Source organism: Ascaphus truei, chromosome 4 (assembly GCF_040206685.1).
Source record: "Ascaphus truei isolate aAscTru1 chromosome 4, aAscTru1.hap1, whole genome shotgun sequence".
Taxonomy (NCBI): domain Eukaryota; kingdom Metazoa; phylum Chordata; class Amphibia; order Anura; family Ascaphidae; genus Ascaphus; species Ascaphus truei.
In genome coordinates this window covers 395,914,640-395,935,569 of record NC_134486.1, presented here as the reverse complement: position 1 = coordinate 395,935,569, position 20,930 = coordinate 395,914,640, and the positions used below count along the sequence as shown (strand labels likewise).

Genomic DNA, 20,930 nt, shown 5'->3' with positions numbered 1-20,930 from the left:
GGCATCACGGGCCTGGTGGTGCCGTGATGACCCAGAAGTGCTAGAAGTCCTGTGGCATTTTGGGGCCTTTGAAAGAGTAATTTATTATCATTTCCAAGCTGATTTAATGGGGGGGGAAAAAATCAGATGCTTCATTTAGAAGATGTACGTGTTTAAAATATTAAGTGTCCGAGAGGTTTAAAATGTATTCATAAAATGTTTTACCGGGAAATAATACATTGTAACTTACCTGTCATTTTCAGGCATGTCCTGGGCACAGAGTTATGGTGACAATACAAGGTTACATTAAATGAATGGGTTATACATTCAATTTACAGACATTTAATGGAAGCAGAGATATCCTGAAGACCTGTTGGGGGTGGATTGAGGACTGGAGTTGAGCACCACTTCTATACATGATGATTTGTAACAAGGGGGCTTACATTTTTTGTTTTTGTTTTTTGCATTTTATTCCGTGTCTGTGCTGTAATTGCCTCTGCGGGGGTGGCTGTTTAGGGTGACCAGATGTCCTTGTTTAGCCGGGACAGTCCTGGTGTTTGTCCCATGTCCCATCTTTTCTGTCCACTGTCCCGGGTTTTTTTCTGCACTGGCTGCGCATGCCGCGCCGCTTATGCGCAATCGGCGCTCATGACTGCGCATGCGTGACATTTTGTTCCTGGTTTTCCCGGGACAAATATGGTCGCCCTAAGGATGTTCCCACTTTTAAGAAATGGCCCTTGTCGTTTTGTTAACCTGACCAGTTCCATGTGCAAAACAGTTGATTGAAACACAAAATATTGTAATTGAGGTCCAATATGGACCACTTGTCCATCCCCGGTATGAGCCGTAAATCGTTGGCCAACATTTGGTTCCCCGGCTTCTTGTCCATGTTTAGGATGCTGCTGCTGTGTGCACATTTGAGTTCCTTTTACTTTACTGGGTTCACTACATCTACTTCAGGGGGGCTTCTCCATGGATGCACTACTCTTTCAGTGAAGAACCTCCCATCCTCCAGGATCAGAACATGACCTAGCATTCTTCTGTTAATGACAAATACTTCCCTTTTGTACCTCATTGATCTATTTCTACCGTACCCTTATCTACTTTCATCCAGGGTGCACACACAGTGGTCGAAGTAAGTTAGAAGAGTGCCGAGTACCACTAATCCTGTCTGTATTTTCAAACCGGGAGTACAATTCCTTTTTGCAGGTGCTCAGTTCTACTTCCTCTTTCTACTTTATTTTTTAAAGAAAAAATGGATTTATATGGAGTCACTCTGCTGTTCTGTTTCTAAAGCATAAATATGGTATTCAGATATACTCTCTGACGAAGCGCTGGGATCAGCGTGAAACGCGTAAGAGTGCTTTCTTTTTCTGTACCATGTTGTCTGTGATATATTAAAGGACCTTTTTATCCAGTACCTACAGTAGCTGTAGCCCTGATTTCTGCCCTTCGCATTGCACGGCTGTGCTGCGTTTCTTCTCTTCCCCCTTGGGATCTACATAAATATGTTTTTTTTTTTTTTTTTTGTAAAGAAGGTCAAAGAGTTTTTCTTAAGATTTAAACGAAAAAAAACAAAACTGATATCCCCATAATTGGAACATGAGAATATATATATATATATATATCTCCACCCCCCACACAGAAACAGCAGAGGGTGACCCCGTGCAGACGTCGCTTCACACAATCTGTGGCTATGCCGTTTCACTTCTTTCTCAGAACTCAAATAAAATGTAATCTTTTAATCCTACAGGTATCCCTACCCCTGCGGTGCTGCCCCCCCCCAATGTTTAAGGTTTCTCATTGGGCACAGTCCACCCGGTTTCAAAGACTTTCGGCCATTGACTGGACATGTTACTGTTCTGTTTGTGACATGAGCCAATGTGGCATTGCCCAGCTGGTGCTGTGCCCGGGGGACTCAGAGCCCAGCTGCTGGCAGTGTTTACACAGGCCGAGGCCTGGCACCGAGCCCAAGCCAAACTCCAGTAGCTCCGCTGATGGGAAACATGAAGGCGTCTCAGTGCTGTTGACCACTTTATTTACTGTGGAGGGGGTGGGGGGATTTGGCCTTCCCATGCTGGTGGGGGAGGGGGGGATTTGGCCTTCTCATGCTGGGTTGTTTAATAATCCCTTCGTTGCCAGAGGGGCCTGAAACGCATTGCCATAGACTAGTATGTAGTAGGCCTCGGTGGCGGTGAAGCCATTAACCCCTGCACAACGGGTGAGTAAATACGCAGTCAGTGTTACTCTTGTGCTTGTGTAAAGCTGCACTACTTGTTGGTAACATGTTGGTGGACATACCGCTTTGTACAGTAGTGCTGAGTATGTCTGCACACTCGCAAACTGGTGGCCAAGCAGAGCCACCCTGATACTCTATGGTAACTGTATTATGTATTTAATATACCGGACAATTCACACGGTCCCACGGTGTGACAGCTTTGTGACCCCCGGGAGACCTTAAAAAAAATAACACGGGAGACCCTAAAAAGAGGGTTGTCACATAGTGGGCATAAGCGCTGGGGGGTGGGGAATACTGATGCGGTTCACGTGGGGGGCATCTTTTAAAACGTAAAATTTCATGTTGGGCAAATGCATTGGAGGGTTTTTACGATGTATAACATGTCTTTTGATCCCAACGCTGGTTGCCCAGAATGGGAAGTTTGGCCACGACCAAATCGCCGCCACCTCGTATGTCGCCACCGGGAAAACTCCCCACCGTAGGGGGTTGGAGGGCAGGAGAGACCTGGGGGGTCTCTAAACGTGTCGCTGGAAAATGTAAACATTCATTTATTCAAAACATTTTGTCCCGCTGCGCTGGCAGGGTGCGGCAGGCGCACTGAGTGTCCTGCTTAGCGGGCGCGCTCACAAATGGCGTTGGTGCTGCTGCCGCACAGGACATTTAAAGATTGCGGAGGCGAGGTGCCTTGCGGTCAAAAGTGAAGCGACGACGTGTCCCATCCCAGTGGTGAATTTTCCCTCCGGTGACGTGCAAGGCAGACCGCCGGTTCGGACTTGAACATACCGCAGCGGCTAAACGCCATAGGCCGCTGTTTTCCAGTCCTCTCACACCCTGGTTTTTGTCCTCTGTTTGCGAAGTCGTGGTGGGGAGCGATCATCCCGTTACACGGAAACATTAGCCACCGATATGCATGAACATGTCAGACTTGGAGAAAAGCGAAATATATTCGGTTTTTAGAGGATACAAGAAAACAAAATGGCTGCTGTAAGGAGAGGGTTTAAATTTTCGAGAAAGCCAGTTACACTGATAAGTTGTTTAATAATTTTCTGAAAATGAGCTGTGTGATCTCCTTTATTTATCAGTCCGTTTTCTTTATATATATTTTTTAATTTAAAATAAGCCCAAAGCCTGCAGTGTATTGTTCACGTGGAAGCTCCGTTGTCCACTTCCCCGGGCGGCACAGTGCTGTTTTCCGTGCAGAAGGGTCTGATCATAAAAGCTGTATTTTTAAAATGTTCTCAGATAATGTTATTTGAAGTGTACTGATGTCGCTGAGAGGGACTTGGCAGCCATATTAATTTAGATTAATGCCACGATGCCGCTCCGTCGCGGGACGCTGTGTAGTGACGTCACTGTCTCCACAGCAGTGGTGGATTCAATAGGGAAGTTTGAACAGTCTTACAAAGTCTCTCACAAGTGTCCAAAACAGCACACAGGATGAAATAAAAACAGGACAGGCCAGTGTATAGACAAAGGCCAATATAGGCAGATATAAGGCAATAGAATGTTACATCCAATGCGTTTCGTAGAATTAACTACTTCTTCAGGCACGCTGAGGGCACCCCAGTGAGCTGCGGTCTTACCTCTGTGCAGAGGATATACCTGCTGAGGTATAGGAGCAGCTCCATATCGGCCAGGAAGCCGGAGCGATTTCACCGAGCCCCAATACCAGCTGCTGAACCTGGCTGCATGAAGGGAAATCCCCTTGGGAGTGAAAGACTGACGTCCTGCCCCAGAATCAACCGAGCTGCATCAGCAGAGGGAAACCAGCACCTGAATCTACAGCTAACAGCTGCCGAGTGGTAAACAGTGTGATACACACTACATGCCTTTTACCAATCTTTTTCATGTACGCAGATATATTACCCCCTTTTTAATTTGATAATATATTGTTGAATTTGCTTCACTATTTGGCGTTGTGCGCTGTTTTCTTTTGTTTCCATTCTCTTAGTGTGTGTGGGGTGCTGAGCCACCCCTGCGTTTACAGCTGCAGACGCCCTTATCCCCAACACGGTTATGTGGCATTTATTATTTAATGCATAATTATCTCACTGTGGGATCTGTGGTTCAATTTTCTATTAATTTTTCATCACTCATTTGATGGTATAGTCACTGCACTGTGTATATTTCTACATTTATACTTAATAGGTAGTTAGGTAGTAGCGCACAGTTTTGTTTTTTGTGTATACATTATACATACATACACAGTGGTCGACAAATCACCAAAAAAATCTACTCGCCACCTAGTACCAAACGTGTGATGCCTGGGCCAATAGGAGCTCGCCACGATGTTAAATCCACTCGCCCGAGGCATGCAAATGTATAGGTTTGTCGAACACTAATATTAATATAATATATATATAGCTCTCTCAGATTTCCCAGAATCCAATGCAAATCTGCTGTTGTGCAAAAATGTTTAACAAAAAGAAAGCGCGTTTCCTAAGTAATCTGGGAGCGAGTGTCCGTTCTGTAAGTCCTTAGCTGTCAGACAGGCGGTTTAGGACATGTGGTTGTGGCCATTTTGCTGCTGGACCCTTGACCGTCTGGACATTTCACTGTGCATCTGTGGGAGTCAGCGGTATCGGGGAGCTGGGGGTGTGTAACCCTTAACCCCTAACCCGGGGGTGCGCAAACTGGGGGGCTTGAGATTCTTTGCAGGGGGCGTGGGGGTTACAGAGGCCCCGCACGCTTCCCGAAGGCATTTAAATTAAATGCTGGGGAAGGGGGGGGGGGCGGGAGTGGCGAAGGCCTCTGTAACTTCACTTACCTGGGCTCAGACGGCTTCTGCTGACCGCGGGATCACAGGATGCCGTGTTGCCTTGGCATCATGATGTCAGAACGCCAGAGCCAAGGTAAGAAAGGGGGGGGGGGGGAGCGCGAGGAGCAAGGGGGAGAGCCGGCAAGGGGGCGCAGGGGAAAAAGACCGCACCCCTGCCCTAACCTACCTCTGGCGACCAAATGGCGGTGAAACACCCACTGTCCCTCAACGGCACAATGGCCAACTGTCCGTGGCTAAAAAGTCGCGATGGAGAGTCTCATTCCACCAGACGGGACCGCAGTGCATCGCTAATGTGTTTCATGCTCTGCTCGTTGCAAGTGGGTTAACAGTGGGGAAAAAGCCACTCAAAGCACTCAGCCATGTAACACGCTACCTGCCCATCTTGTGGTGTTAATGTCATGGTTCTAGATATGTTTAACCCCTTCTCAGCACGCAGTGTCAGTGAGGTGGTGTGTCTTGAGCTGTATTTGGGTCATCGTGGCTGAGCCCTGCTGGGAATTTAACAGCAGGCACCGCTGCTTATACGTTACAATTTCATGCAGTCCCACCTAGGACCACAGTGGGTTTAAACGCTGTGGTTCTACATTGGTGATTGGCTCATCCTGTCTTCTTGCAAAAGTGCCCTGTATACCAAAAACAGTGAGCTAAGGTCTGTTTAAAAAAAATGTTTTATTAAAGGTATAAGTATTTGTGAATATTAGTAATAATTGATTCATGTTTATTTTGTAATTAAATATTGGCTATCGAAGGTTTTTGTAACGTTTCGATATGTGCATGGTAACTATAGGCCGAAAGTCAAGCCAAAGTAAAAATCAAAGGAGTCCGTCTAATAACTTGTCAAGCAGTATACACGAATCCCAACATTTAAGCCTGCACCATATCGGTTTGGATTTCAATACAATCCCCTTTTCTTCACTAATTTGGGTATGCTGCGTCATTTCTCCATTTCAGCGGGGGGGTGGCGTGGATATCCAATGGATACCGGCGTTGTGATCCGTGGATACCGGCGTGGATATATATGTATCTATTTATCGATACCGGCGTGGATATATATGTATCTATTTATTGATACCGGCGTGGATATATATGTATCTATTTATCGATACCTGCGTGGATGTTGATCTATATCTGAAACCTTATTTTATGGTCTGCAAGTGCTAGAACATGCACACTGTATGCTGCTGTAAAATGTAGAATTTGACTTGTAGGTGTTCGCATTAGCACAAGAATTTGTCACTCGGCTGCGACTAGATTTCTCGGGGAACCTCCACCCCCCCCCCCCCCCTTTCCCTTCACAAAAGTCTTACTGTCCCCTTGTCACTGTGTCACTGCTTCACTGCCCAGGGGACACACAGGATTTCTTACTTTAATAAATCTGGTGTTTTTGCCCCTTGAAGCTGGTTGTTGCAAGTGCACTAGAAATACTCTCAAATGTTAAAGAAAGCAAATAAGCTAGAACTATAAAATATTATTTTAGGGGAAATCCAAGCAATGCATTTAAAAACATATATTTTTTTACATTTAGGATTGAAGCAGGGGGCCTCCTGAGCTGAACCCCATTCATTTCACCTCAGGGGACCCCCCTGTTTCCGGAGATACCGCTGCAAGGGGGGTTGCCGGTAGCAGCTTTGGCTGGGGGTTCTCGTAATGGCTGCTTCAAGGCTCCCGCGGGCCAATAGGAAGCCGTGGCGTCATCTCTTGTGACTTCCGATTGGCTTGCGTAACCAGGACCTTTAAACTGAACAAGGATTCCAGCTCCCCCTACGGAGGTACGCATCTCTGGAAGCAGGGGGCCCCCCTGGCTGAAAGGAATGGGGTTCAGCTCCGGAGACCTCCTGCTTCAGTCAAATGTAAAAAAATAAATAAATGCTGCGCATGGATTGCTGCTTAAATACAGAACCGTTCTCTCCATGCCTGTGCTTTCTCTAGATGTCATGGTTCACGCTTTGCTGCTGTGGTGCATATTAACCCCGTATTTAGCAAGGCTTTTAAACAATACTTTGCCTATTGTTGTGTGTGTGTGTTAACTAGCTACTTTTAACCCTTTTGCTGCCAGTAGGGCTTGTTGCAAAGCAGCAAAAGGGTTAACTCGCTAAAAATGACTGTCTTTAGCTCTCTTTGGTTTTACAAGGGGCTGCCATTTTAAAATCCCATTTCCTGTGTGTGCATGTCCTTTTTTTATTTTTATTTTTTAAAGTCCAAAACTCTTTACATGCCACTGATTTGTGTGCTGGGAGGATGACTTCTCTGCAGGGATGATGGTGGCAGCATTCAGCCTCCTGACTGGGAAGTTAATAGTGCTGATCAAAGTACGATGGCCCTGCTTTTTGATTCACAGACATAAAATAGCGCCACTTTTTTTAACTTGAGCAGTAACATTACCTGCAGACGGGGCTTTGCTGGTCCTGTAAGCTTTGCAATCCTCTTGTAAGCACCAGTCGGCCACTAAAATACATCGTCGCCTTACATTTGTTTGCCGTTTTCACTAAGAAACCGTTTCTTGTTTTTTCTTTTATGGAAATTGTATTTATTTTAGAAAGTAACTTTTCTAATCAAAAGCCTAATTATTGTATAAATCCTAAAAACAAAACGACTCTAAATTAAAAAAAGCATTTCCATCTAGGGTGGTGAACCGGGGGTCCCGCGGGGCCAATCGGTGGTCCCCCGAAGTTTGGACAACATCCGATTTTCCAGGATATTTGTAGTTTTTTTTTTTTATCGGGATCACCAATAGAAAGTTGCAATGTCATCTCGTGGTGATGTCACTACTTTTTCTATTGGCTGCCAGGCCAAGTGGTGATCCTGGTGGCCATATTGCTCACCCAGGATTGCCAGCTTGATCACTCGTGAAGCAGAGGACCCTGGACATTGGGGTACCACAGATGAGCTCCATAGGTATGCTTTAACCTCGCAGTTTCTCTCTAGACCGTCACAGTATGTCACAGGAGCCGGCGCTCCAGGGACCTTGATGATGTTCTAGCCGTATCCAGCTATTTGTCTTCTTGGGAGAGATTGCGGATGTAACAGGGTACCTGTTTCTCCCCACATAGTGTATCTGCTATGTAAGCCCTGTTAAGATCCAGGCATTAGCAGGTTAATCTGTGTGGCCCTTGACCCCACTTCCTGCTTCCCCAGAAAGTGAAGGAAGGTAGGTGGTGTCTCATGGCCTGTGTACAGCCCCTTGTAGGTGGGTACAGTCCATGAGCCCGCCCCTTCTAGAAATTTCTAAAGGGAGCAGGCTAAAGTTAGAGCAGTTCCTCTCTGCTCCTCCTGGAGTGAGGAGGTGGATGAAGGAGTTGCTCTGAGCTCCTCAAGGAGTGAGCAGTCTTCCTCTCCACCTTGGATAGAGAGAGGGTGCAGGAGTGTGTCCCTCCCTGATCCCTGGCTAGGGTGAAGGAGGGAGAGGTGATGGTGGGAACTGTGAGTCTTCCCTATTGCGGGGTAAGCTTGTTCACTTGGCCGGCTAGTCAAGACCGCCTGGAGCAGTGGAAGCAAAGCACCGTCCAGAAGTCCTGGGGCGTATGCAGAAGAGTATTCTGCTAAGCTGATTGATGCTGGATAAAGATCCTGCAAATATACCTCAGCCTAAGGTGTCAGTTCCTGGGCTGGGTGAAGGTATGTGTGTAGTGATGGGTGCTGACGCCTACACTTGTGGGAGCCATCACTACTGGAGGCGTTGATAACACCAAGATGAACCAGAGTCCTGTAAGAGCCAGTCCTGTCCAAGTCTCATAACATCTGCAGACCACTCAGACCTCCTGCGAACCAACAGGTGAAGCACCAAACAGCAAGGTAATGCGCTTCTTTCCCATACACTGGCCTCTAAATGAGGTTGGGGGGGGGGGGGGGGAGGTCACACGTGTTACACGTTCATTAGATGGGAACGCGATCCGTTCACATCATCAGGACGACTGTGACTACATGATCGCCACCAAACCAATCACGGTGTTGAGATTTTGCCGGTCCGGTGACACTGCTTAATACATTCCTAAATTAAACATAGCAAAGATACTGTTTCTTGAAATCGGGGGAACAGGATCACTGCTTTTAGCCTGTTTGCCACCAAGGCGATGTGCTGTACTGCTGGCCGATGTGACATTGAAGTGGTTAAGGCACTTCAACTGCTTAATGGCACCGTGTAATAACCGAAGCCATAAAAACCGGGCTGGAGAATGTATTCATTGTGTTTCTTGGCCACCGCATAATTTGGGCCCAGGGGCATCTGGGCTGGTGCTACTGTGCAGTGTGCAGACTTTATCAGTTCTACACTGTACAGTACCTTCTGTACATTACTTCAGCAGTATATCAGACGGAGTCTGTGTGTGGCCTCCGGGTAACACCGCTGAGGTTAAATGGAAAGAGAAGCGCAGCGCACCCTAGAACAGGGCTGCATCCTACAATGGCAGCCTCGCCGTTTGACATGATTGTGGGATATCTAAGTATAGGGGCTACATTATATAGCAGTGGAGTATTACTATATTAAAAGGGAAGTTCCTCTCCCCCCCCCCCCCATAACTGTTCTTTGTTTAACCTCTCCTGCAACCCACCCCACCCCCCTTTCCTTTTCTTAAAAGGGTGTGAAGCGGGGGAGGGGGGTGGAGATGAAACACGCTATTTCCCGCTCCGGGGACACTCTGGTTCCTGAGATATATACGGGGGAGGGTAACGCTACCTTTCCCGCTATATATCTCAGGGAAATATAGGAATTCATACAGTTAACCTCTGGGTACCTCGTGCGTCCCATCCACGCTCCTTTTAGACAGACCTTCTGATAGGGAGCTTAGTTCCCGCGGCCCGTTCCCGTTATTTGCCGTGGTATGTCTGTTATCTGAGATACTAACATATAGTACAGCGGTGCTCCACTCCAGCCCTCGAGTGCCACCGACAAGTCAGGTTTTCAGGATATCCCTGCGTCAGCACAGGAGGCTCAGTCTTCAACTGAGCCACTGATTGAGCCGTCTGTGCTGAAGCAGCGATAGCCTTAAAATCTGACCTGTGGCCCTTGAGGACTGGAGTTGGCCACCGCCGATCTAGCATTTTATGCATCTAGCATAGTGGGAGGCAACATAAGATAGTTCAAGGGCCACATGTGCAGTCCTGAGGGCTCCGGGGCCACACATTGTGCGCATGCGTGTGTGTGTGCGCGCGCAGTGCCATTGAGCAGCAGGGAGAAGCATTGATCCACCTCAGCAACATTTCTGCTCACTCTGCACTGGGGAGAGAGGGGGCTGCAGGTGCAGACCCCGAGGGCAGTCTACTGCCCAGCAACACTCTAGTCTGACCTTTTTCTCTCTGCACGGTTGGGTTACATTGCGTCCAGTATCTATTAATGTGGTTACTATGTATTTCGAGCTATCCCTTTGAAATCCCCCACTCATAAGAAAAAGCTTTTTGGAGCTGTATTATTTTAAAAGGTGCCGTCCCTCCCCCCCTCTTTTTTTGTTATCGATGTGAAGCAGGGGGTCTCGGGAACGGAATTGCATTAATTTCGGCTGCACGGACCCCCTAGTTCCTGAGGCACTTACTGGGAAGGGGCCGTGACTACTTGCTTGTGTTTAAATGCCCAGCGTCACGCGGGCAGCTGCCCAGGACGTTTGGCCGTGATCAAAACGCCGCCGGCGGTCCGCAGCCAGCACATCTCACCGCCAGGCAGATCGCCGCTTGCCTTTTCGCCGCGCTCATCTCAATGTCACGGAGATTAAATGAATGGGGTTCAGTTTCGGAGACCCCCTGCTTCAAAACTATGAGGGCTGCTTTAAGCTCCAGTGACCCCTTGGGAGGGGGGGGGGCAGAGGGGTGGTTGAAGGGGGGGAAAAGTGTAGGAGGTTCTGCACCTCTTTGTATTGTGTACCTTTATTTTCACTTTGCACAGGGAATCACATGAGGTTTATGGTCTGTATACACACCGTTACCTAGCAACGCTTTGGACTCGCCATGGGCCCATGCGTTCACTGTTTTTTTTTGGGAGGGTGCGGGGGGGGCTTCCGGTTGTTGATGATACAGTATACATGTGTGTGTTCCTCCGAGTGTAAGCCCGCTGGTGAACATCCCGTAGTGGGGTAAAATGTCTTCATTTGGACTATAAAAAAAAAATATATATATACCACTTATACCCACTTACCTCCATACTAGTGTGTGTGTGTGTGTGTGTGTGTGTCACACACACACACACACAAATACACACACAGCCACCAACAGAAATCATGGGGCCCAGGACAAATGAAAGGAGCAGCCCCCCCCCCCCCCCCGTTGCCCCCCGAACCTGTAGCGCACCTACCATGAAAAATATTTTTTCGCGTGCAACATTAACTTATCTGTTTTCTTCTTATTGTAATACGGAAAAAAACATTGCAATGCAATCTGTTTATTACACCCCCACAATACATATAAAAATACACCCCCAGCCCCCCAATACATATATAGGTCCAACCCCACACATCAATAAGATAATGAATAACATATGGCAAACACTTCACTACAAAAAGATAACCTCTTACCTTAATGACTGGGGCAGGAGGCTGGGGTGGCGGGCGCATGCTCGCCACGGCGCTCCCCCTCGTCACACATTGGACGCCGCTCATCTCACCCCTGCAGGTCGGACTCCCTGCGCAAGGTTGCCGTGTGTGTGTGTGTGTGTGTGTGTGTGTGTGTGTGTGTGTGTGTCTGTGTGTGTGTACTCACTAATCTAGAAAAAAAAACACCAGATGAGAGTGACTAATTTCCTGAACCCCTTAACCAGTGTCTGGATGCCCCCGATGCACAATTTTCAAAGGCAGCAATCCCACCTGGGATCTTACCTGATCCGCAGTCCCTCAATGTCCAGGTACCCTCATGATATATACTGGAGGGGAGGTGTTCCCTACCTGTCTTCTGGGTTAGGGGGGATTCTACTGTCTCCCGTGTGAAGCTTGAGAGTCAGATCTGGAAGAAAGCAGTATAGTTTATTTCGGTGTACTGTAGGTATAGGACAGTTAAGATATATAGGGTAAATAAGATATCCAGATCCAGAGTGTGGGGGGGAGGGGGAGAGAGAGAGACAGGATGGGTGGGTAGGTGACTGACTGGAGACAGGGGGGAGGCCATGGGAGACATTGAGGGGGGCGAGGAGGTCTAGGGGAGCCCATGGGGGGCCAGGGGAGGCCGTGGGGGACCAGCGGAGGCTGTGGGGGGAAAGGGGAGGTCATGGGGGGGGGGGCCAGGGGAGGGCATGGGGGGACTAGAGGAGACCAGGAGAGGTCCAGAGGAGACTGTGGGAGGACCAGGGGAGACCGTGGGAGGACCAGGGGAGGCTGTGGGGGGACCTGGGAAGGCCAGAGGAGACCAGTGAGGCGGCCAGGGGAGGCCATGGGGGGACTAGAGGGGTCCAGGGGAGGCCGTTGAGGGGGGACCAGGGGAGGACAGAGGAGACCTGTGGGGGGGCCAGAGGAGACCAGTGGGGGGGGGCAGGGGACATTGCTTCCCTGCTCTGTGCTGGACAGAAGAAATGGCGGCTTCACAGCTCAGAGCCTGGCAGCAAGCCAAAAAAAAAATCCTGGCAAAGCGCCAGCCAATGAGGTGGGGGGGGAGGGATGGGGTGGGGGTTCCAGCAGGGGAATTGTAGGGATCGTCAGCGGGTACAATCTGGTTGCCAGGGGCGACCGGAAGGCCGGATTTGTCAGCACTGCGCACAGGGATTCTTTTTTTTTTAGACGGGCACGGCCTGACTCACGGGGCCCGGGACGTCAGTACCCTCTGCCCCCCCCTGTTGGCGCCCCTGCACACACACACACATGTTTTTTCAAAGTACGTCCTAATAGGAATGAATGGGAGTGTAGGGAAAATAAGTAATTGGGGAAATTAGTATATTATCTGTAATAATAATGAAAACACAAAAAATCTAGGTGATTTCATATTATTTCTTCTATCAATCCGTCTTTTTTTTCTTTACAAAACGCCTTTTTTCAAACCATGCAAGATTATGAACTTTTTAACCAGTAATTCATGTTTTTATCAGACCCTGAGCTGCTATCTCTTGCTTATCTGCTTTATTTTCTGTGTTGAACAGGTCACAGCTAAGACTGCCTTCCTGTTCATCTTACCTCAGTATAACATCAGTATCCCATCTCACGGTAAGTGACGCCTCCATGCAAGTCCTCTGATCATTATTTAACAGACAGGGGGGAAAACACCTTTTTGTTTGAGCTGCTCTCGGCTGTTAGATGTGTAGTAAGGGGCTATTGATTGAACTGCAATAGTGCCGATCAGGGCACTGTCACAGGGAACCTCCTGTTGAAATCTCCCTAAGACGCCTTACAGCCCCATCACTTTAATGCAGTGCTGGAAACTATCTGCATTATTTGATACCATTTTGTATTTTCTATTTGTGTTATTTGCACACAGGATTGTCAAAGTGAAGCATTGTTGTCTCAAAAGTCAATTACCCCCTTCAACCTAAGACTGACTGACTTTTTTTTCTTTTGGCCTTGTATCATTATGGACTGTGACTACAACTTTTGGCTTTTGTGAGGCTCTCAGTTGCTATTTATGGACTTTATGGAATCGCACTGCTTAGTCAATATACCTCTTTATAGACTATTCAGTTAAACCGGGCATATCGATTTTAAACAATAAAAAATGTATCCTGTGCAGCACTTCTTTCTAAATTTCGGGGTTTGGGGATTGAGCCCCTCCCAGCGTTTTTTACTAAGTAAGAAATAGTGCAAATTGGTGCACACGTGGAGTGAAATTTAGGGGGAAAAAATGACGTAACGGTCAGATCATTTATAAATAACATACCTGCAGTATACATGTATACAACATACATGGCGAGCTATACTGATCTTAATGCTTCTCATCCACTACTTCCAAGGTTGTTGCAACCCCTCTCACCCCCCCTCATCCTCACATCCCCCTCATCTTCACCCCTCCCCCTCATCTTCACCCCTCCCCCTCATCTTCACCCCTCCCCCTCATCCTCACATCCCCCTCATCTTCACCCCTCCCATTCATCTTCACCCCTCCTCAATCTCTCACCCCCACTCATCCTCCTCCTCACACCACCCCTCATCCTCCTCCTCACACCACCACCACCCTCGCCACCACTACCACCACCCTCCTCCTCTTTCTTCTTCCTCCTCACAACAACCATCCTCTTCCTTCCTCACCTGGCAGACAGGGACACAGTGGAGCTCTTCTCTCCCACACGTAAAGCTGGAAGAAAACTACATTTCCCAGCATGCATATGGGGAGCTGTGCATACTCCTTAATGACGTGGAGCCTCCCATTGGTCAGTCTTCTCCTTGACATGCAGGGGGGGGGGGAGGGCGGTGGGAGATGATGCCGTCCGTTGCTCGGGTCACATCACGCTGTTGCCTCTGAATCAGAGGTGGGAGCGGGGACCCTACACCCGGCCACTCTTGTCACTCGCGCTGCCTGCTCAGAGGGAGAATACCGGACACATACATGTCCGGTATTACCTCTCATTTTGTACCGGACAGAGGGGTAAATTACCGGTGTGTCCGGTTCAAAACCGGACACCTGGTAACCCTACTGCCTGGTAGGATCTGCCTCACTCACGCACAATCTTACCTTGGTTTGCTGGGCCTGTGTAACCTAACCAGGCTTGGCCAAGTCTAGGTGAGGAGATCCTGGGTACCTTCCAAAAATGTCTCGCCAGCCTACGAGAGCACAGTCTTCAGTGGCAGGTTTGGGCCTGTGGCAGGTTTGGGCCTGTGGCAGGTTTGGGCCGGTGGCAGGTTTGGACCTGTGGCAGGTTTGGGCTGGTGGCAGGTTTGGACCTGTGGCAGGTTTGGGCCGGTGGCAGGGCCGGTGGCAGGTTTGGGCCGGTGGCAGGTTTGGACCTGTGGCAGGTTTGGGCCGGTGGCAGGTTTGGACCTGTGGCAGGTTTGGGCCGGTGGCAGGTTTGGACCTGTGGCAGGTTTGGGCCGGTGGCAGGTTTGGGCCGGTGGCAGGTTTGGACCTGTGGCAGGTTTGGACCTGTGGCAGGTTTGGGCCTGTGGCAGGGGCAGCGTGGTTTGCTGATTTATTAGCCCGCTGACATTTATTTCTGATCTTTAGCTACCTTTGCGAGTTTTGACATCCACGTAAAAGTTTTTTTTTTAGCCCACCTCAATGCAGACCCTTTGGCACAGAATGACGACTTACATTATGCGTGCATTATCTCCTTAACCGTTTGTTTTTTTCAATAGCGTGAATTATTAAGTAATAATCCGGCTGGAAGCATTGAAGGCCCGAGGCAAAGCTGTGGTAACCCCGCCAGGTCATTGTTGGCCAGTAATGCCCTGTTCTGAGGGGATTATTACTATTATAGGCTAAATGGATGCTTTTTTTTCATAAATAATAGACACTTTTCTATAGTTATATAGATTTTTAATTAAAATAAAATTCTAAATACACTAGTTGCTTTCACACTCTTTCACACACTCGATCTCTCTCGGCGCGCTCTCTCTCTCGGCGCGCTCTCTCTCTCGGCGCGCTCTCTCTCTCGGCGCGCTCTTTCTCGGCGCGCTCTCTCTCTCTCGGCGCGCTCTCTCTCTCTCTCTCGGCGCGCTCTCTCTCTCTCGGCGCGCTCTCTCTCTCTCGGCGCGCTCTCTCTCTCGGCGCGCTCTCTCTCTCGGCGCGCTCTCTCTCGGCGCGCTCTCTCTCGGCGTGCGCGCTCTCTCTCTCGGCGCGCTCTCTCTCTTGGTGCGCGCTCTCTCTCTCGGCGCGCTCTCTCGGCGCTCTCTCTCTCGGCGCTCGCTCGCTCTCTCTCGGCACGCGCTCTCTCTCTCTCGACTCCTTCCAATAGCCAATGGATTAACCCCAACCCTCTCTAATAGTGTGACTGAGATCAGATGCATTGTAAGGAACCCCAACCCTCTCTAATAGCGCGTCTGAGATCAGATGCACTGTAAGGAACCCCAACCCTCTCTAATAGCGCGTCTGAGATCAGATGCATTGTAAGGAACCCCAACCCACTCTAATAGCGTGACTGAGGTCAGATGCATTGTAAGGAGCCCCAACCCTCTCTAATAGTGCGTCTGAGATCAGATGCATTGTAAGGAGCCCCGACCCTCTCTAATAGCGCGTCTGAGATCAGATGCATTATAAGGAACCCATACCTCTCTAATAGCGTGTCTGAGATCAGATGCATTGTAAGGAACCCCAACCCTCTCTAATAGCGCGTCTGAGATCAGATGCACTGTAAGGAACCCCAACCCTCTCTAATAGCGCGTCTGAGATCAGATGCATTGTAAGGAACCCCAACTCTCTCTAATAGCGCGTCTGAGATCAGATGCACTGTAAGGAACCCCAACCCTCTCTAATAGCGCATCTGAGATCAGATGCACTGTTAGGAGCCCCGACCCTCTCTAATAGCGCGTCTGAGAACAGATGCACTGTTAGGAACTCCGACAGCCTCTATTTGACAAAGTCCGCACATTCCAAAGAGACCATGTTTCTTATTTTGATAAAAAAAAGGACTTTTATTTTTTATTTTATTTTTTACATAGTAAGACTTGTTTCTGATTAAGGATTCCTCTCCAAGGTTAATTTTTTTTTAAAATCAAAATATAAAAGAAACGAAATCCTGCGCATACCGGAATGTATTTCTGCTCATATATTTTTGACGCGTGTTGCTTTTCTTCCTCCGTTAATGTATATCAGGAAACAATTGTATCTTAGGAATACTGTTATTTAAAAATGAGAGCAAGTGTGAGCACGAAGGTTACTTTGTGTGAGGAATGTGTCCTGTTACGTGAAAACCCCGCATCTTTTCCCTATTCTTTTCCTGCCCTTCACATAACATGCCCTTGGTTGAAATGTCTCATTATTTTTTTCCATTAGTGCAGGGGTTCTCAACTCCAATCATCAACACCCCCCCAACAGGTCAGGTTTTCAGGATATCCCAGCTTCAGCACAGGTGGCTTAACTGATTGAGCCACCTGTACTGAAGCAGGCCCATCGACTGAGCCACCTGTGTTGAAGCCAGGATATCCTGAAGACCTGTTTGGGGGCGGGGGGTCTTTAGGACTGGCGTTGTGAACCCCTGGGTTAGTACATTGCTTGAGCATTTATATAGCTGTTATTTCACCTTGGCAGTAGAGCTTTTCAAAACTGCTGCCCAAGTTCGCAGGCCAAGCAACAATTGCCCCTTTCAAACGTGAAGAAAATTGCAAACCTAAGCAGAGTTTGCTAGCGATTTGCGAAAGATGAAGTCCGAGCGTACTGCAATGTCACTTGTGACGCTATTTTTTATTCTCTTAATGTTGAGACTATAATACTGAGACCGTCTCGTGATATTTTGCTGAAAGCTTACTAATTTGGTGACATTTCAGGCTTGTGAAACGTTCTGCAAGAAATACATTTTGGGGGAAAAAATGCTAAAAATGTCAGCGTTTGGACCATTGCTTAGTAGACCTCTTGTCCGTATTATTCCTGTATGTGTGCGTCCTGGTTTTTCATGTATATAGATTGGCACCTATATAAAATTCTATTGAACATTCACGTTTTTCTTTTTCAGATGGCGAGATAGTTTATTATCAGTATGGAATGAAAGATTTGGTCACCATCCTGTTCTATGTCATCATCGCCATCATTCTACACGCGATAGTGCAGGAATACATCCTGGATGTAAGTTACACATGCGGCTAATCGCCTATTTACCTCACCATATGACATGAGAGAACAGCAGGACTCGTGGCTTTGTCCCATGGCAGAGATTTATTAAATTAATTAAGATTTGATTCCCCAAGTAATATTTTAAAAATGACACACGTGTATTTTGAAAAGTTTGAACATTTTCTCTTTTTTTTTAAAATTATTGTTTTAATGAGGTCAACAACCATTGTGTGCGCGTGCATGTGTGTATGTATATGTACGTATGCACTCCCAAGATCCATGGGTGAAATGTTATTCGCGGAGGAAATTCTAGTTTAGTTCAAGTAAACTTGAGCAGAAATGTAAAATGGCTCCACATCCTGCTTATTGGGGTAACCTGTAATAGAGGTCCCAGGACACTCGGAAGCCCGTCCTTTCCCTGATGCATTTCGCAATCGTTTTTCCTGCCATGAATCAGAAAGTGAGTGCACGACTAATCTGCAAAATGAAAACCAATTTACCGTGTTCTTTCTTCAGAAAATCAACAGGCGTCTTCACCTGTCCAAGGTAAAGCAGAGCAAGCTCAACGAGTCCGGGCAGCTGGCAGCTTTTCACCTGATGTCCATGTTTTGGTGTCTGTATGTAGCAGTCACGGTGAGTAGGTGCAGGCCTGTCCCTACATGCGTAATTGGTGACCTATTAATACCATACTGTATTATGTTTGCACTCATCGTAATCATTGTAATCATAACATGTCTGTCAGGTGACAAACCAATTTCTCGATGTAGAACGCATGGGGCTTGAAGAGTCTGTCTATGAAGGGATTGCTGGCTCTAAATTTGTATACCTTGTCTGGCCGGACAAGACCTTTCATAGAGCATGCTAATGGCTAAAGGTGCAACTCCTCACAGCTGAACCAAAAAAAAATTATTTGTAAAGAATTTTCTAATCCTATTGGCTTCCTTTAAACAAGTGTAGCCATGCTTAAAGCAATGACTTGGCTTCTTTGAGGGGGGGGGGAGAGAGAGAGCATTGAATTAGGGGAGGGTTTATTTAACCAGATGTTTCCACTCGCTTTATCCCACCCTGTTCTTATCAGATAGGTAGAGAAGGGGGTGCTTTCCTGTGCAAACACACTGACATCGGCCAGAAGGGAGCAGCCAGAGGAAATCAAGCCCCTCGCTAGTCTCCACTCGCCATATGAACAGTTTGCATATTGATAGAGTGCGTGCCGAGCACACACATTTTAAGTGAAACGTCTTGGTCTTTTGTCACTGTTTTGTCACAGAAATTGTATTTGTGATGGTGATATTTTCAATTAAAAAATCAAAACACAATAACCGTGATAAAACGCAAAGACAAAGTGACTTAGAACGTGTGTGCTTGGCACACACACCCTGTCTTAGCTATTTACACTTCTATATTTATACTATCTGAATTCCGTGTGTGTGTGTGTGTGTCTCTCTCGGGGTGTGTGTCTTTTTGGGGGGGTGTTTGTGTCTCTGTGTGTGTGTGTGTGTTGTGTGTCGCCCTATACTGCTGCTGTGGAGGCCTCTGCGTGCGCTCGCCAAAGGCTTCTGCGGATGAGCAACATGCGCGTTATGCCTCTGCGGATGTGTGCCATGCGCGTTATGCCTCTGCGGATGCGTGCCATGCGCGTTATGCCTCTGCGGATGCGTGCCATGCGCGTTATGCCTCTGCGGATGCGTGCCATGCGCGTTATGCCTCTGCGGATGCGTGCCATGCGCGTTATGCCTCTGCGGATGCGTGCCATGCGCGTTATGCCTCTGCGGATGCGTGCCATGCGCGGGAGGCCTCTGTGCACCGAGCTGCCAGCACTGACGTCACTGACAGCCTCTTTGCCAGCAGTGACGTCACTGACAGCCTCTTTGCCAGCAGTGACGTCACTGACAGCCTCTTTGCCAGCAGTGACGTCACTGACAGCCTCTTTGCCAGCAGTGACGTCACGTCCGTCCCAATGAAGGCAATTTACTCCAACAGAACTTTTTGTGTGGTAGGTGCTAAAAAAGACGTTTCACTTAAAAAAGAAATAAATACATGTAGTTGTCATATTTGTTTACCATTTGTGTTCTGTGTCACGGGAGTAAGCTGAGAAGAAACCCCGCTTTGTGTTGACATGTGCAATGTTTTAAAGAAGACCTTTGGTCAATCTCTGTGTACAAACGTTTTTAATTGTATATTGGCCATGTTTCCCTTATCCTTGTGCATCTCCGAATGCTGGATTTTGTTTTTGCTGTTTAGAATTAATTATATTCCCTACTAGTATTGACACTGAAGGAGGGGACCTCGTCTAGAATGGAGGTTTAACGTATACACACTTTAACAAACTCTACGCATACAACTCCGCCAGATGTTTATAAATAGTGGGTTAACAAAATCCCTCATCAGTGTAATTGAATTCCTTAGAAAGTTTGTCACCTTTAAGTAACTGTTTTTCTTATTTGTATATTTATATTTTCTTAAATATGCTTTGTATTTTTCTGGAGAAACAGGATGCAGGCGACCGATAATTATCCTATATTTGTATTTGCAGTGTATGCAGTATGTTGATTCAGCGGAAGGAAAACAAAAAACCCCAGTGTTATATTATCCAATGATATCTCATAAGGGGAAAAATAAATTCCTTCCTGACTCCAAGAATTGGCAATCATATTTCTCCCTGGATCAACATCCTTCCCATGTATTCTTATTTGGTATATCCCTGTATACCTTTCCTTTCTGAAAAGATGTCCAACCTTTTTTTGAAGATATCTATTGTATCTGCCATCACAGTCTCCATGGGTAATGAATTCCACATTGTAACTTCCCTTACTGTAAAGAACCCTTTCCTTTGTTGCTGGAGAAATCTCCTTAAGGGATGACCCTGTGTCGTTTGTACTGGCCTTGGGATGAATACAGTAGTTGTGAAAGCTCCTTGTATTGACCCTGAATATATTTATATATCGTTATCGTATCCCTTCTCAGACGTTTCATTTCTAATGTCAACAAACCTAATTTAGCTAGCCTCTTCTCATAAATCAGATTAGCCACCGCTTTATTAATTTGGTGGCTTTTCTCTGTACTTTTTCTAGTTCCATAATGTGTTTTTGTTTTTGTTTTGTTTTTTATGGCGTGATGGTACAGTTTTTGTATTGTTTCATGTATAATATGTTTATCATCTTTTTTTTTTGTCTTCAGTATTTATTACTGCATTTATTACTCCCCCAGTATTTATATACTGTATACCTTGAACTAGGAGGTGTTTTCTTGGAAAACACAATAGAAATGTTTTGTTATAACTATGGCATCATAATTACTTTGCAAACAATGAAACCAGAGAACAATTCACCCGAGGCT

The 20,930-nt window shown here is 47.2% G+C and overlaps 1 protein-coding gene across 1 annotated transcript in view; it reads left to right on the top strand.

The window, feature by feature from the left end:
• The window catches only part of TRAM2 (translocation associated membrane protein 2), a 51,543-nt gene that overhangs the window by 11,078 nt on the left and 19,535 nt on the right, over positions 1 to 20,930 (top strand). The window contains exons 2-4 of the mRNA XM_075598599.1: positions 13,042 to 13,105; positions 17,497 to 17,606; positions 18,111 to 18,227. Coding sequence (XP_075454714.1) covers positions 13,042 to 13,105; positions 17,497 to 17,606; positions 18,111 to 18,227 — 291 coding nt within the window. The remainder of the gene's footprint in view (positions 1 to 13,041; positions 13,106 to 17,496; positions 17,607 to 18,110; positions 18,228 to 20,930) is intronic.